Source organism: Leucoraja erinacea, chromosome 7, assembly GCF_028641065.1.
Source record: "Leucoraja erinacea ecotype New England chromosome 7, Leri_hhj_1, whole genome shotgun sequence".
Lineage (NCBI taxonomy): Eukaryota > Metazoa > Chordata > Chondrichthyes > Rajiformes > Rajidae > Leucoraja > Leucoraja erinaceus.
The window spans coordinates 41,289,675-41,306,744 of NC_073383.1; the positions used below are offsets into that span (position 1 = coordinate 41,289,675).

Sequence of the window (17,070 nt, forward strand, 5' to 3'; positions counted from 1 at the left end):
GGCCAAATTAGTTATAGTTCTATTTTTGATCAGGATATCCCCCCCACTTAAAAGTTACTTTGGAAAATGATTTTTTGTGTAACGTCCCTGTTTTAATCAGGAGCCATTGTCTCTTAAGGACACAACCTTTAGTATTTTTAGGTTGCAGTAACAAAAATAAACTTATAGCTATTAAAAATAACTTTTTGAAAATACTGCGGGGAAAATAAAATCTGTTCTCTCGAGTCAGGAATTCTAGCTTCTGCATAGTTTCTGCCCATTGACAGTTTTTTATAGCAGTTTTATAATAACGTAAAGGTTCATGGGAACAAAACATTTGTGTTAAAGCATAATTGCCTGTATTGGCAAAATATTGATGCCACTACATCCTATTAACTGTACTACCTGTACCATTTTTCATTCAAGTACCACTGTTCAGTAAAATAACTGAATGTCTAATTTGACAGTAAATTAACTGAATGTCTAATTTAACAGTAAAGTAACAGGTGAGGTTGATGATATGGATGAAATGCTCTTTTGCAGTTGCTTTTTTCTTTGGTAAATTTGTACGTTTGATACCCAGACAAGTCTGAAAATTTTGGATTTTCCCAGATGTTGTAAACTATTGGGCATTTCTGGAAGTGTGGCTCACCTGAGTTCTCTGGCTTCTCACGATGTGTTAGACTGGTTTGAGTGACCAATCTGGCCTAAAGTACCCTGCCTTTCTTTGGAAGTGGATAATAAGAACATTCAGTAAAAAAAAAATCTTGCCTTTCTCTTCAAACTTTACTTTAATAGTTTACAACATCTGGGAAAATCCAAAATCTCTATCCCCACAATGCTTGAGTTTAGCCATTGGACGTGTTAAGAGATGATGGGAAATTGCATTTGTTGATAGTATTGGTTTGTACTTAAATTTACAACAAGGCGCAGACTTTACCCATTTATTAACATTGTTTTTTTCTTAATAGCGTTACCCTGGCAATTTATTATCACACAAAGAACAGGTAATCTTACGTTTTTCAAATTATTCCTTTAGTGGCCATTAATTGTCCACTGCTCTCTTGTTCAAACTAATTTGTGTGATTATATAAAACGTTCCTTTTTCACTCCAAAAGAGCAGTCATACCAGTAAGTTCGGACTGCAAGTTTCCACTTCCATCCAATTTTTAAAAAATGATGAAAGATCATTTAGATTATTAATCATTAAGATTAATACTACATAACATTTTCAGTCAGTCTTATTAAAAAGTGGCAAAGGAAGCATTGCTATATAGGTATGTGTTTTGAGGGGTATGGTGGCGAGGCACCTAAAAATGAGTTGCGTAACTTTCCATTAAATATGTACAAATATTCTTCAGGGGAATGACAAGAAGAACACAATTCCTTTTTAAGGTTCAAAAACGTTGAAGGAATTCTTGATACCTAATTGATTTGATCCCACCTGTGCAGATATGATGGAGGAAAAACATTTCATAAAGCTGGAACCTGATGTACAGGTTGGATAATCAGATGTATTAAACAACAGTTTTGCATTTTATAGGTATCAGTCCTTCCACATATTTTGTGTGTATTTATTTGAATGCGTTGTCTGTAGACAAAAATGCTGGAGAAACTCAGTGGGTGAGGCAGCATCGATGGAGCAAAGGAAATAGGTGACGTTTTGGGTTGACACCCTTCAGAGTCTGAAGAAGGGTCTCGACCCGAAATGTCGACTATTTCCTTTGCTCCATAGACGCTGCCTCACCCGCTGAGTTTATCCAGCACTTTTGTCTACCTTAAACATTTTGTCAGGTTGTCTGATCATTTTTTTAACCAAATACTGCAACAGAATACATAGATGCTTTGCATTGTGCTCAGGATGTGTTATCGGGAACTAGAACACTACTGGAATCATTATTAAAAAAGATTATTATAATCTATTTCTAGAAATGCATTACTGACAATGTTGCTTTACTGAAACCTGGTGCAAACCCCTGTCTTTCCTATTGCTGTGCCGAGACCGTGGTGTTGGTCTCAGAGCTACTCAAACCTTAACACCCCGCGACTCAATACTCCGCTGCCATGGTGAGCAGCCGTGACTAACAGCACCTGCTTCATGTGTTGACAGACCACCCAGTTCTTGTAGTCTCTCGCTGGAGATGATAGAAACCGCCCTGGCCCTGCTGTCTTCCACTAGCTACAAACTTCTTTTCAGACTGGAAGTATTTCGTTTTAGCAAGCTTAACATCCTCGAACCACAATTGAGCTATAATTGTGAAGAAATATCAAGCTGGAAATTCTGTGCAGCCAGAAAGAGAGGAGGCAGGAACTTCCATTACATGAGAAACATCGTTGAATCTGAGCTGATCAACACATGCAGCAGGTGCTGTTGGTCCCCAGAAATGATCCTCAACCGTTGTACTAGCCAGGATGCTACCTTGAAGCCCACATCCTGGCCTTGAGCTGGCACATTTGCCCCAGTCTTTGCAGGCAACCTCTCTGCACTGACTGGTGGAGATTCAGTGCTGCAGAAGCATGAGCAAAGAATTTGCACAATGTTCCTGACACAGCAGTGCAAAGTAATGGTCGAGGTCAGGGATTTCTCTTCTAAACTCTCGGGGTTGTAGATGTTTGCTCAGCCTCTTGTTGCAAGAGAAAATCTTCATCCACGACTCAATCTAATAAGTGTTAAGGTTTGTAGTAGGCAGGAGGAAACTGGAAAAGAGATGGGGGGCGATATATTTCCTGGCAAGTGCAAGAAGGATCAATAAGAGCAATTCCACTATTTATGAGTTCTATCGGGTTCTGCTCATGAAGTGCAGTTTGCTTGGAGATCTCCAGATTTGATCCTGGCAGATTCCAGTAATGTATGAACAGGTGGTAACAGACCTTCAGCTGAAGGTTGGTCAGTTAAATGCAATAGTTTTAATATTTGTTTATAAAACAATGTAAATAATCACTAAGAAATTCGCAAGAAACTTAACCCTTGGAGTACTTCAAATATGGAATCTGCTTCCATGTGTGCAGTTGAGGCAAATGTCACCGATACATTTAAATTGAAGAAAAACTAAAACATAATGGAGAATGGAATAGATGAACACGTTGGGGCAGATGAAATAAGATGAGCAAAGATTTGTGGACATCAGGATATCCAGTTTGGATCATTTATGCTACAAATTTAGTGTAATCATTTCTGCAACTTCCAACACAAACAGGAAGGAATCTGACAGCTTTAACGTGTTGAAGTAGCAAGGGAGTGCTAGGTTTTACAAAGGGCTAAATGCTCGGCTGATAAATTTGGACGGCATGGATGAATGCTTCAATACTGAGCAAAGGGTTCCATAGCTATGCAGTTGAAGGAGCAGCAGAATATAGATTATAGGCAAGAAGAAGGCGATGAGTGGTTAATGTGGTTTGTGTGTTATTTCTGCAGAGACTCTGACAGATCAATAGATATTTTTGATGAGAAAATGCATCCACTGACAGTAAGTATTTTTTAAATTGAAATCTTACAATTCTCCCCACCAAGTCATCACAAAATGAATAAATTAACAAAACATTCAGTATGGGGATTGAATTCTTTGAACTTAGTGTGTGAATATGATGAAGATGGATATACTGATCGCCAATCATGTTTGTATTGTTATATAGGTCTCTGTACATTTCTGACGGTTAGACAGTGGCAGAATTCACAAAGTGCACACAAATTTGGTCCTCTTGTGGCTTTCACTAGTTGTCTCAACACATTCCTCTTGTCCCTCAACATCTATCATCATGCATTTTTAACTTATGTAATTTTTTTATATTTTCTGCAAATTTAGTGTAACCACAAAGTACATTGACAATACATCCAATTTAAATAAAGACTTTAGTGCCGCTAATTCCTCTATGGGAGTCTCTGCACCATGATAAGGAACATAGTGATTTATTTTTAATGCACATGCTAGAAACAGAAAACACAACAAACACTCAGCAGGTCAGGCATTTTCAGTGGAAAGTGAAACATCTAATGTTTCAGGTCTAACACCCTTTATTGGAACTAGGAAGAGAGAAATCAAGTTGGTTTTAAGTTGCAGAGAGAGCAATGTAGGGATGGACAGGACTAAATTAATATCATAGGTTGAGGCCAGGATTTGTGAGCGCTAGGGTGTAAAATGTCTTCCTGTTGATAGCTTAATGAGAGCAGTCAGATGAGAAAATGGACCAATATCAATTAAATGAGGCAATTAGGGAACACAAAGGAATAAAATGTTGGCAAATGCAGGTTTCTGGGACATGTCTAGTGAGTCAGGTGGAACTAATGGAAGGATAAAAACCGAGCAAATATCACAGGCGCGCAAGGTAGAGCAGAGATGGTCAATTCTGATATAACCCGAGAAAATGACTACCTGATTTAACATTGAGTTGTTTGTGTCTCTGGATGATAAGCTAGAAGAAATGAAACAGATTTGTATCTCCTACAGTTGTAAGAAGGAGTCATGTGAAAAGGGGAATGTTGGGTTGAGTCAGAATGTTGGGAATGGCCCAGAGAGTCTCAAAGGGTCTCTTTTGAAATGCTCAGAGGAGTTGCAAAGAAATGTCCCATGGTGGAATCTCGGTGAAGACAACTGCGGAGGATAATATGTTGAAAACGAAGGCTGCTGTGGTGAGAGTTAAAGACCAGAGGAGTTTTACCGTTACTGTTCCCAGGAAGAGAGGGGATGAGAGCCGACTTGTAGAAATCGATGAGATCCAGCTGAAAGTTTTGTCAATTGTAGAGAGTGGAAATCATAGGTCAGGAAGATATCTCGACCTGTATGGAAAATCTACACATTGGAACTACGAAAGAAACTGAAAAACTAGGAAAAGGTATGGATTCCGAGGCAGAGGGGGAAGAAGTATTGTTGTTATCTGAAAGATGTAGGTTTGTAAAGGATGTTTATCACTTACTGTGAGGAGGATGCTATGAGGATGCAGGGTGACTTGAACAGGTTGGGTGAGTGGGCGGATGCATGGCAGATGCAGTTTAATGTGGATAAATGTGAGGTTATCCACTTTGATGGCAAAAACAGAAAGGCAGATTATTATCCGAATTATGTCAAGTTGGGAAAAGGGGAAGTACAAAGAGATCTGGGGGGTCCTTGTTCATCACCCATTGGAAGTAAACATGTAGGTACAGCAGGCAGTGAAGAAAGCTAATGGCATGTTGGCCTTCATAACAAGAGGAGTTGAGTATAGGAGCAAAGAGGTCCTTCTGCAGTTGTACAGGGCCCTAGTGAGACCACACCTGGAGTATTGTGTGCAGTTTTGGTCTCCAAATTTGAAGAAGGACATTCTTGCTATTGAGGGAGTGCATCGTAGGTTCACAAGGTTAATTCCAGGGATGGTGGGACTGTCATATGTTGATAGAATGAAGCGGCTGGGCTTGTATACTCTGGAACTTAGAAGATTGAGAGGGAATCTTATTGAAACATGTAAGATTATTAATGGATTAGACACGCTAGGGGCAGGAAATATGTTCCCGATGTTGGAGGAGTCCAGAATCAGGGGCCACAGTTTAAGAATAATGGATAGGCCATTTAGAACGGCGATGAGGAAAAACGTTTTCACCCAGAGTTGTGAATTGGAGGAATTCTCTGCCTCAGAAGGCAGTGGGGGCCAACTCCCTGGATGCTTTCAAGAGAGTTAGATGGAGCTCTTAAAGATAGCAGAGTCAGGGGATATGGTGAGCAGGCAGGAACGGGGTACTGAATGTGAATGATCAGCCAGGATCACAGTGAATGGCGGTGCTGGCTCGAAGGGCCAAATGGCCTCCTCTTGCACCTATTGTCTATTGACTAGCCTGTTCCTCGCAATAGAGAGAGATAACACTGAAGGTAAGTGTCAAGGATGGACCATGTAAAGGTGGAAATTGGCAGCAAAAGTCAAGACATTTTTACATTATTTTTGAGTGCAGTAACCAGCATTGATCCGACCATTGACTTCCAGGAAAGAGTTAAGGAAAGGTGCCCCAAGTAAAACTGAATCAAAGATTATTCCATATGTTATACAAATAGCTTCTGCAAATGGTCTGTTTTAGTTGTTCATCAGTGTAATGTAATTTTCCAGATTGTTTCATTTAATAGCAAAATTGCCAAATTGTGTTGTGAATTATAGTGTGGTGTGGCTGCAAACCCAGAATAGTCAATCTTCTGCTAAACTAGCATCATGCCATCCCACTGGAGAACAGTGAAATGGATTGAAGTACTGATTGTGAACATCCAACAGTTCTCTGCATGCTGTGCTTCAAAACTTGGCTGTGGTGATGGGTGAACATAATTTGGTGGCCTTCGCCAGTTGGTTTGTATAGTACAAACTAAATGTTGGTAGAAAGTACTGCTGCTTTTCCCTGATTGGGTTGATTTGTCAAAGAAGGGACTGCTTTACTAATAAACCTTTTTGACATTTTGTACCTTTGTTGCAGAAAGAAGAAGTGCCAGTAGATTATTATAAACGTGATCCAGAACACAAACATATATACCGGTTCATACGGACTCTCTTCAGTGCTGCCCAATTGACTGCAGAATGTGCAATAGTGACGCTGGTAAGGGACTTGTACCCGTGCATGTATTTTTGGTGTCCTTGTACAGCCAACCTTGTACAGCATTTGAACTTATTGCAATAATGATTTGAAAGTTACCCAATCCATAGCTTCATTCTCATTTGTTTCAGCTCTCTTAAAAGGATATCGTGGGAGTGGGATAGAGAGTGAAATAAAGTGTTTTTGGCAGATTTGTACAGTACAGAATGGTGAATTACATTTATTATTGACCAGCAACTTAGTTAAAAATTAACACCTATTTTGCATGGCTGATATTTAGAATATTTTTTATTGTCCAACCCTGTCTTAACTGCACATTCATAGGATTTGGGATTTCAAGCAGCTGCTAGGTAATCTCCCGATTACCTCCCCCAAACCATCAGGTTGAAATAAATGCTTGTCCCAAGTGATTGATATTCTCAAGCCAAGCATAAGTATTCCTAACAAATTGAATATTCATCGAAATGTCATCCTTTATAAAGTTAACCTTCAGTCAGTTGCCCAATAAATTACTCTTGTTTTTTGAACAGGTAGCAACAATATGTACTAATTTCCCAACCGTAGTTGTGTCTATTACTTGAAGATTGAAAGTGATGGGCTGACTTTATTCGTAATTAAGCCAACCTCCTTTATGCTTATAGTTTTTTTTTTTCAGCTGTATGGTGGTTTGCCTTTTATTAAAGGTCCTCCCTTTGTAGGTTTTGCAACTCCTTGTATTTTCACAAAATCTCTTTGCGCATACCGCATTAATTCATCAAATCAATTGAAAAATAATTCATTAAGCAATGCCTGGTTGTTCTTTTTGCCTTTCTCTTCCTTTGAAAAATAAGACTTCTGATTAACTAATCAAATTTCAACTAAGAGTTGCATTTGAGACGTGTGCTTTTTTAATATGTCATGAATAAGGGGGTTTGTTATGGTTGTTTAATATTGACAGATTGATATATTAGGTAAGAGCTACCGGAGAAGACATTTATCCTTGGTTTTGAGTACTTAAACACATAACATTGAGCATAGGCAGTCCTCATGGACCCACGTGATCTCCCGGGTGCTTTTGATTATTATAGGTTGGAGGTTATGGGGAGAAGTCAGGTGAATGGGGTTAGGAGGGAGAGATAGATCAGCCACGATTGAATGGCGGAATCGACTTGATAGGCCGAATGGCCTAATTCTACTCCTTTCATTTATGATCTCATGAATTCCCCTCCCATTCCTATACTGACCTTTCTGCTTGGGCCACCTCCACTGTCAGAGTGAGGCCAAACGCAAATTGGAGGAACTGCACCTCATATTTCGCTTAGGCAGCTTACAACCCAGCGGTATGAGCATTGATTTCTCTTAACTTATAACCCTTGCTTTTCCTCTCTTTCCATCCCTCCCTCACCCTAGTTCTCCTACTAGTTTTATTGTCCTCCTGATTAATTTTACTCGTCGTCACCTTCCACTCATCCAACAACGAGCCATTGTACATTTCGGCAATCATCGTCTGCTTTGATCTGTTCTTGTCACCTTGCATGTTCTTTGTACCCTTCCAAATCTCGTTTCCCTCTCCCATGACTCGTAGTCTGAAGAAGGGTCTTGACCCAAAACGTCACCCATGACTTCTCTCCAGAGATGCTGCTTATCCTGCTGAGTTACTCCAGCATTTTGTATCGATTTTTGGTACAAACTAGCATCTGCAGTTCCTTCCTACACATTGATCATAGACGTGCACTTCAGACCCATCATTTACGTGCATTGAAATTGACACACAGCCGGAATATGTTGCCTTATTGTGCATTTAGAACTTGCAGGTGTGATCAGATTCCTACTACAAATTGACATTGCTGCCTGTTGAAATTAAAGAGAACTTAAAATAAAGATAATTAGCAAAGGAACCAATGCGAAATTGCGAGATTACTTTATACATCAATTATAATATATCAGGTGTCATATGTAAATTCAAAATTGAATTGATTTATTAGCCAGCCTTCACAGAGTCAGCATGGACACGGTGGGTAACAATCTGTGCAGTCGGTTTCTGTTTTCAGTTTCCAAAAGATAATATTTGTAAAATTACTCATAGATTCTCATAAATTGGTGCACAAACATGTTTGTCATGCTGAGTCCATTAATTGAGAATGAATGTTGTTTGTGATATATTTGCATTTTTTATTTTACAAATCATACCTCACCACTAGGTGGTAATGTTGCTTCTTGTCTCTGGTGTTTTCAGCTCTAGTTGCTTTATGCCTACCAATTTTCAATAGAAAATTTGATATTTTTTTAAATAGTTATACATTTTTTACAGCAAGGCTCTTTTGCTGGTTATCTTCTGGCCAAGCTGGTTTATAATGCTATAAACAAGTTTTATCCTATTCTACAAGATTTAACCAAAATTCTCCTGTTTCATTTGCCATGATGTGCTTCCCATTCTTATTCTTGAGTTGATCTGCTTGTTTTTGTCTCAACTACTCTACCTGGTAATAATTCGTTTGAACTGTTTTGAGGCCACCAACCAGAATTCCTGACCATCAGGCTTTCACCTATGCAAAAAGTCTGCAGTAATTCTATTAGATGTAGGATAATGTTAGTATGCTGCACTTTGCAAAACTAAAGGCAACATTTCCTGGAGGAGGCCTTAATTATTGGTGGGAAAGTTGTTGGTGGGAAAACAACAAATATGGAAGAGCATAGGTTTATTGGAGTAATAGTCATGTCACAAAATGTTAAATTATGAAAAGAGTTAAAAGAAACGAGTATTTTACTTTCTGAAATTTGGACGGTTAAGGCATTCTTTGTGTAAAGATTTCAAGATACTGAGGAAAACTGATGGAATAGATAATAAAACATGTTTGCAAATTGGGAACAATCTTCTGTCCATGGCAATGGATACTTGATCCATGATAACTTTAAATCAGATGTTGATATGTGTCTGATAACCAAAAACACTACGTATATTGGGAAGCATTGGATCACAGATTGGCCATGGGTGCAGGAGCTGAATGATCTGCTGCCATCTTGTGTGTTTTATGCCTTTTTTGGAAGTGTTTTTTTTTTTTAAATTGTTACACAATATGAACTTGTGCCTAGAGGCCCCATCAGCAACTGGTTTGCCATTCTTAGTTCAGTTTAGAGGTACAGCTGGAAACAGGCCCTTCGGCCCACCGAGTCCGCACCAACCACCGAACCCTGAACACTTACACTATACTGGAAACAGCGGGAACACTTTACAATTATACCAAGCCAATTGGCCTGCAAACCTGTACATCTTTTGAGTGTGGGAGGATATCGTGGAACCCGGAGAAAACCCACGCAGGTCACGAGGCGAACGTGCAAACTCTACAGACAAGAATCCGTAGTCAGGATGGAAGCAGCGACTCTCACTCTGTAAGGCAGCAACTCTAACACTGTGCCACTGTGTCGCCCTTGTTAAGAATATAGGGAAGCATTGGATCACAGATTGGGCATGGACTTGATTGGGGAACAGGGTGTAGGAGCTGAATGATCTGCTGCTGTTGGTATGTTCCTGTTCTGTCATTTTGAATCTCCTGTGAGCAATAAATGGCAACTCATTTTCTCCTTCCCAATTCCCTCCTTGGGTGGTATAAGTAAAAGGAAGTTGCTTTCTTGTATATACCAGATTACAATCCATGTCACTCAGTGTTACGGTATGTTTAGTTTATTATTGTCACGTGTACTGAGGCAGCACCATAGTGATGTGACATTTTATTTTTATTTGTTTTGATTTTTATTCCCTTTTAGGTCATCGTGCACCACTAACCAACCAAACAGGCCTACCACTCCCTGGCCATGATTTCCTTGTTCATTGAGAACTCTGCCAAGAAACCTGCAAAACCGCACCAGATTGTCTTGGCCTCAGTTTTTTTCTTCACCGTTTCTTACTGTCTTTGGGCTGCGCAGTGGAAACTGAGAAATACTGCATATGAGTCACAACCATTAAACCTTCTGCATTAGTATTGGTTTATTATTGTCTCGTGTACTGAGATGCAGAGGAAAACACTGTTTTGTGTGCTACCCAGTTAAATTGTACTGTGACTGACTGCATAAAACTATATTAAAGTATAACAGTGCAAAGAGAACAATAATCAGAGTACAAAATATAATGTTATAGCGACAGAGAAAGTGCAGATATTAATGTCCATGGACTGCAATTAGATAGGTTGAGAGATTGGGACTACATCCTTACCTTATGAGAGCTTTGAGGTTTGTCAAAACAGTGACAATTTGTAGTACAGGTGCACAACCTTTTATCCGGTGTTCCGGAAACCGAAAAACTCCGAAAACCGGCCATTTTTTCCAGGATGTCGTCTGCACACCAAAGTTCGCGTTTGGCGCAAAACTTGACCCGAAACGATCCACGGTCAACCCAGGTCTGTACTCCTGTAGCGCCTGCTTCCTCCCCGGAGACCGGGGAGACACTTAAACATCTGTAAATCATTGCTTAAATGTTAGTCAGTTAGTTTGGAGGACTTTTATGTGAAGGGAGGGAGTGAAGGGGTAAACTTTAATTCTTAGTCCCCTACCTGGTCGGAGAGGCGGGGAGCGGTCAATGCCTTACCGGGTCGCCGTGCAGTAAGCTCCGCAGCGCTGTGGCCGCCAACTCCCAGCTGGAGCTGCGGGCGTCCGGCCGCGGGCGGCGCCGGTTGTAGCTCCGACCCCGGCAACTCTACCCCTGGCTGCGAGGCGCTCCAAATCCAGCGCGGCCCGCGGCCGGACGCCCGCAGCCCCAGCTCCACGAATGTTGGGAGTCGGCGGCGTCGCAGCGCTGGGATGGGAGCGGGCAATGCCTTACCGGGTCGCCGTTCGGTAAGCTCCGGAGCGCTGTGGCCGCCGACTCCCAACATCGCGGAGCTGGGGCTGCGGGCGTCCGGCCGCGGGCGGCGCTGGATTTGGAGCGCCTCGCAGCCAGGGGTAGAGTTGCCGGGGTCAGAGCTCCAACCGGCGCCGCACGTGGCCGGACGGAACCCCTAGCTCCGCGATGTTGGGAGTCGCCGACCAGGTAGGGGACTAAGAAGTTTCCCCCTTTACCCCCACCCCACCACCACCACATAAAATCCCTCCAAACTAACTGACTAACATTTATGCAATGATTCCCCGGTCTCCGGGGAGGAGGCAGCCGCTCCAGACTTTTCAAGCCGCCCGCGCTACCTACCTAAACTACGGTAAAAATCTTCCATTCGGAAATCCGAAAATGTCCGAAATCCGACAAGTGTCTGGTCCCAAGGCTTTCGGGTAAAAGGTTGTGCACCTGTAAAGATAATATGAAAGATGCTCAGTAAAAATAGTACTTGGTTCTACTCTCAACATATTGGGGATTTGACTTCGTCCTTCTCCATTTTTTTTCTATACAGCTGCATTTTTGGTGGTTCTTTTGACAGTTATGGTAATCTATGTTTTCCAATCCCCAAACCCACACATGAAAGTATTAAGAGCTCAAATCTATGTTTTACTCTTGTTTGTATCATTATAACTTGATTGAACATTCTTGTTTACAGGTATACCTAGAGAGGTTGCTAACGTATGCTGAGATAGATATTTGCCCCAGTAACTGGAAACGGATCGTATTGGGTGCAATACTGCTTGCTTCCAAGGTATGGGATGATCAGGCAGTCTGGAATGTGGACTACTGTCAGATCCTGAAAGACATGACTGTTGAAGATATGTAAGTATTTGAGTTGATCTTTATCTAAATTTGCCAAAGTTGAACCACAAACTGGAAACGAGGAACTGCAGATGTAGGCTTACAAAAGAAGACAAAATGCTGGAGTTGCTCAGCGAGTCAGGCAGCATCTTAGGAGAAAATGGACTGGTGACCTTTTGGGTCGAGACCCTTCTTTAGACTGATGAAAAGATATGGTTTGAAACTAAAATAATTGAAGAGTTGTGAATTGTGAAGCTAGAGGAACGAATGGAGATGGAGGGCAGAAATAGGTGTGTCCATATTGGGCGCAGGGAGGAGTGGGCAGAAAGAAAGCATCAAATTGGGGAAGAAGGGTTGGGGAGGATTATGTAGTTTTGTACTCTCTCCGTTAAATCTGAATTGCATTCCACATCCATGCAGAACTTGTTGATTTAATTAACTTCCACACTGTCTTCAAATTCTCCTGGACCATCTCTGAAACCCCTCTCTCCTTTTTTAATCTCTCTCTCTCTCCATTACAGGGACTGACTTTTGACTGGCATCTGCTACAAACCCACCACTCCTACAGTTATCTGCTCCAAGCTTCCTTCCACCCTGCCTCTTGCAAAGAATCTAATCCATTTCCCTCCTCTAGCATTCTCCTCCACCTGGCAGAACTTGGCCTCGCCCTCAACAACTTCTCCTTTGATTCATCTCACTTTCTCCAACTTAAATGTGTACTCATGTGTGCCCCAGCTATCCCAGCCTTTTTGTTGGTTACTTACAGTCCTTACTCCAAATGTACATTGGCAACATCCCCCTACTCTTTCTCTGGTACAGACAATGAATTGACATCTACAACAAACCAACACAGTTCTCCCACAGTTATCTGGAGTACACTTCTTCCTACCCTGCCACTTACAAAGACACTCGCCTACTCACATTTTCTCTCTCCACTGCATCTGCTTCCAAGATAAGGCATTCCGTTCTTGGACATATGAGATTTACTTGTTCTTTAGTAAACATGGTTTTCCACCTGCTGTTATAGAGGGATCCCACACCCGCGTCTACTTTGCGTCCCGTAGTTCTGCTCTCACCCCCCCTCATCCCAGGCGTTACAAGGATAGTTGCCCCGGTCTACGCCTTTCATTCCACCAGCCTTTGCAGCGAACACATTATAGTCTGACATTACCACCACTTCCAAAGTGAGCCCACCATCTTCTCATCCCCCACCCTTTTCCACCTTCCGCAGAGACCGCTCCCGATGTTCCTGATGAGGCCGCTTGTACATCGTAGAGCCGAAGCGCAGACTCGGCGACTGCTTTGCCAAACACTTGTGCTCAGCCCGCCAAGGACTGCACGATCTCCTGGTTACTGTTCATTTTAACTCCCCTTCCCTTGCTTGACCTTTTTGTCCTGGTCCTCCTCCACGGCCAGAGTGAGACCACGCGCAACTGGAGGAACAACACATATTCTGTGTTAGTCACTTACAACCCAACGGTATGAACATCAAATTCTCCAATTTAAAGTATTGCCTATCCATGTTCTCCTGGGATGCTGCTTTACCTGCTGAGCTATTCTGGCACTCTGATTTCTTTGAGGAATTTACCAGCATCTGTGGTGAGAGGATTTGTCAATGTTTTAGGTTCAAAACATACATCAGTCCTGATACAAGGTTTCAACATGTAACATAACAATTCCTTTCCTTCAGCAGACACTGCTTAACTCGCTGAGTTCGTCCAACATACTCTGTGGCTCCAGATTCCAGCATCTGCAGTGTTTTGTCTTGCAAAAGTTGAATTAACACAACATTCAGACTTAATTAGCATTTTCAGGCTCACTGTATTTTACATTTACAAAAGACCTTTAATATAATGAAATATCCCTATGTGGTCCATCGGAAAGTTATCAAATAAAATATGACACAAAGCCTTGTAAGGGGACAATATGGCAGCCATGTCAAGACATTTGATGTCAGGAAGCACCCCTACCTCCCTGCAAAGCTGTTTTGGGAAGAGAGTAGGCATTCTAGATATTTCAGAGGTCTGGAAGAGATTTTACAGGTAAAGAACTGAAACTGGAGCAAAATTGAAAGTCTTGAAAACATAGCATTACTAGCAGATAATGTAGGTCAGCATGCACAGATGTTGCAGAAGAAGGAGATTTGATGATATCTAACAAAGGGGAAAGCAGAAAAGTTTGGGATCTCTACTTTAATCTCTACTTTAAATTGGGTAATGTATAACCAGTGTTGCAGCAGCTTGCAAAATAATTGAGTTTGGGGGAGGGGGAAATAACAAAGCCAAGAGCCCAAATTTTATTATCTTAATAATTCTTTACAAGTTATAAAATAAGCAGTTGAACTATTGACGCAGGCAATGTGTGAATAAGGTTAATTTTGGAAATTATGTGGATTAATTATCTCAACTATACTTGTTAAATTTGCCTTATGCATGTTACCAACACTGGGGGAAGCTTGCATCAAATTTTAGCAAGCTGCTACTGCTTTATTTACTTGTAACATATTGTTTGTGCCCTTTCCCAAGATTATTACTATGAATGTGGGAATGAATGACAAGTAAATTAAGAAATCTTGGGGCTGTTTATTTTTTGTGGTGTTGCCTTTGTTCGGCTTCATTAAAAATTGGAAGCTGATAGAAGATGAGAGTAAGTGGATATTGAGGTTCATTTTAAGATAATTATTTAATAAAGCTCATTGAAAATTGCACAGCTTCCATGGTTGCAGATGTCAAAGGCAATGGAGTGTAGCACTCCTGCTATATGCTACCTGTACATTAGTCTGTTGCATAACGAAGAGCAGCCTTCTGTTAAAAGCCTTTTCTGTAATGCGTCTCTGCAGGTTCAAGAGCTCTCATCCTCTGACATGATAACAGCAGTATTCTGAGAGTCCATTTGTTGCCTTGGTGACTGGCTAAGGCCTTTGTGTGTTGTGTGTGTATGTGTCTGTGTGTATGTATGTGTTTTTAGCTCCCCAGTAAATCTGTATTATCATCCTTGTGAAAGTGGCTTTGATTCACTTGCTGATAATACACAACATTTGAATGCTTCTGAAGAAGGGTCTCGATCCGAAACATCGCCCATTCTTTCTCTCCAGAGATGCTGCCTCACCTGAGTTAATCCAGCATTTTGTGCTGCCTACCTTCGATTTAAACCAGCATCTGCAGTTCTTTCTTACACATATGAATGTTGTTCATTTGTTGTGTGGATACTATATTTTTGAAAGATGTGAAACAATATCTTTTCGTTAGATTTATTTTTTGATATCAGTTTAAAGGACAGAATATTTTTGTATGATGCACATGTGATGAATGTGCAGTTATTGCCATCTCACTTTACCTATTGCGTAAACTCAAATTAAAATTGTAAACATATTATACTTTATTAAAACTGGTTGCATTTCTAAGCGCAAGGTGCACATGTATTTATAGTTTGTTTATTTTTGTTGCATAGTCTTTACTGCCGTCCTGTGGCATAATTGTTGTACTGTACAAGATATTCCGTGCTTTGAACCCGACTCTTCTTTGGAAACCTAGAGCGTAAACTAATTCTACAGAATTTTAAGTTAAAAGTGCACCCTTTATCTCAAATAACTCTGTGTGCTTTTTTTTATGGTCCACTGATCTAGTTCACATCCTGAGTCATAGTCGTACAGCACATAAACAGGTTATTTGCCCCTTCATGTTCCTTCCTGACCATCATCACCATCTGTACTAATCACATTTACACTGTGGCCTGCTATATTATTTGTCTTGCAATTCAAGTGCTCATCTAGATATTACTTAAATGTTATAGGAGTACCTGCCTCCAACACCTCCTTGGGCAGTATGTTCCAGATTCCAACCTCTGGGTGGAAAAACCCCCTCTGTGGACCCCTCTTAACCTCTTACCACTTACCTTTTTGCGTTGTGCTTCCGCATAATGAATATTGTAAGTGAGTAGTGTTGAGGAACCTTTAGTGAATTGCTGTAGTGTATATTTTAGATTGCAACCACACTGTGTTTCTGGTGTGCCTTGTAGAGTTGGAAAGGCTAGGGATTGGGAAGATGAATCTCGCTCTTCAGTGTTCCCAATCTTTGACTTGGTTTTGTAGCCTCGATGTTTATATGGTTAATACTGACCAAAGGATTGTCATTGAATAACAAAGATGTTTGGAGTCTCTTGATGAAGACGTTTGTTGCCTGGTTCATCTATGCATGATTGTTACTTGCCCATGCCCTGATTATTATCCAGAACCTGCTGCTTAAAGACGTAAATTGTTTCATTATCTGAGGACCTGTGAATGAAGTCATGAATGGCCATCCTCACCTACTTCAGTTTCAGTATGAAGATCGATGGTGAAACAGTTGAAACATAGAAACATAGAAAATAGGTGCAGGAGTAGGCCATTTGGCCCTTCGAGCCTGCACCGCCATTCAATATGATCATGGCTGATCATCCAACTCAGTATCTCTCCATACCCCCTGATCCCTTTAGCCACAAGGGCCACATCTTCCCTCTTAAATATAACCAATGAACTGGCCTCAACTACCTTCTGTGGCAGAGAGTTCCAGAGATTCACTACTCTCTGTGTGAAAAACGTTTTTCTCATAGAAACATAGAAACATAGAAATTAGGTGCAGGAGTAGGCCATTCGGCCCTTTGAGCCTGCACCGCCATTCAATATGATCATGGCTGATCATCCAACTCAGTATCCCGTACCTGCCTTCTCTCCATACCCTCTGATCCCCTTAGCCGCAAGGGCCACATCTAACTCCCTCTTAAATATAGCCAATGAACTGGCCTCGACTACCCTCTGCGGCAGAGAGTTCCAGAGATTCACCACTCTGTGTGTGAAAAAAAGTTCTTCTCATCTCGGTTTTAAAGGATTTCCCCCTTATCCTTAAGCTGTGACCCCTTGTCCTGGACT

At 41.2% G+C, this 17,070-nt stretch overlaps 1 protein-coding gene across 3 annotated transcripts in view; it reads left to right on the forward strand.

Annotated features, from left to right (window-relative positions):
• The window catches only part of ccnyl1 (cyclin Y-like 1), a 116,005-nt gene that overhangs the window by 81,553 nt on the left and 17,382 nt on the right, over positions 1-17,070 (forward strand). For 2 of the 3 annotated variants that reach the window (XM_055638343.1, XM_055638342.1), the window contains 4 exons: positions 951-986; positions 3,395-3,446; positions 6,404-6,523; positions 12,019-12,185. In XM_055638343.1, coding sequence (XP_055494318.1) covers positions 951-986; positions 3,395-3,446; positions 6,404-6,523; positions 12,019-12,185 — 375 coding nt within the window. The remainder of the gene's footprint in view (positions 1-950; positions 987-3,394; positions 3,447-6,403; positions 6,524-12,018; positions 12,186-17,070) is intronic. The other variant, XM_055638344.1, reaches the window with a different exon arrangement.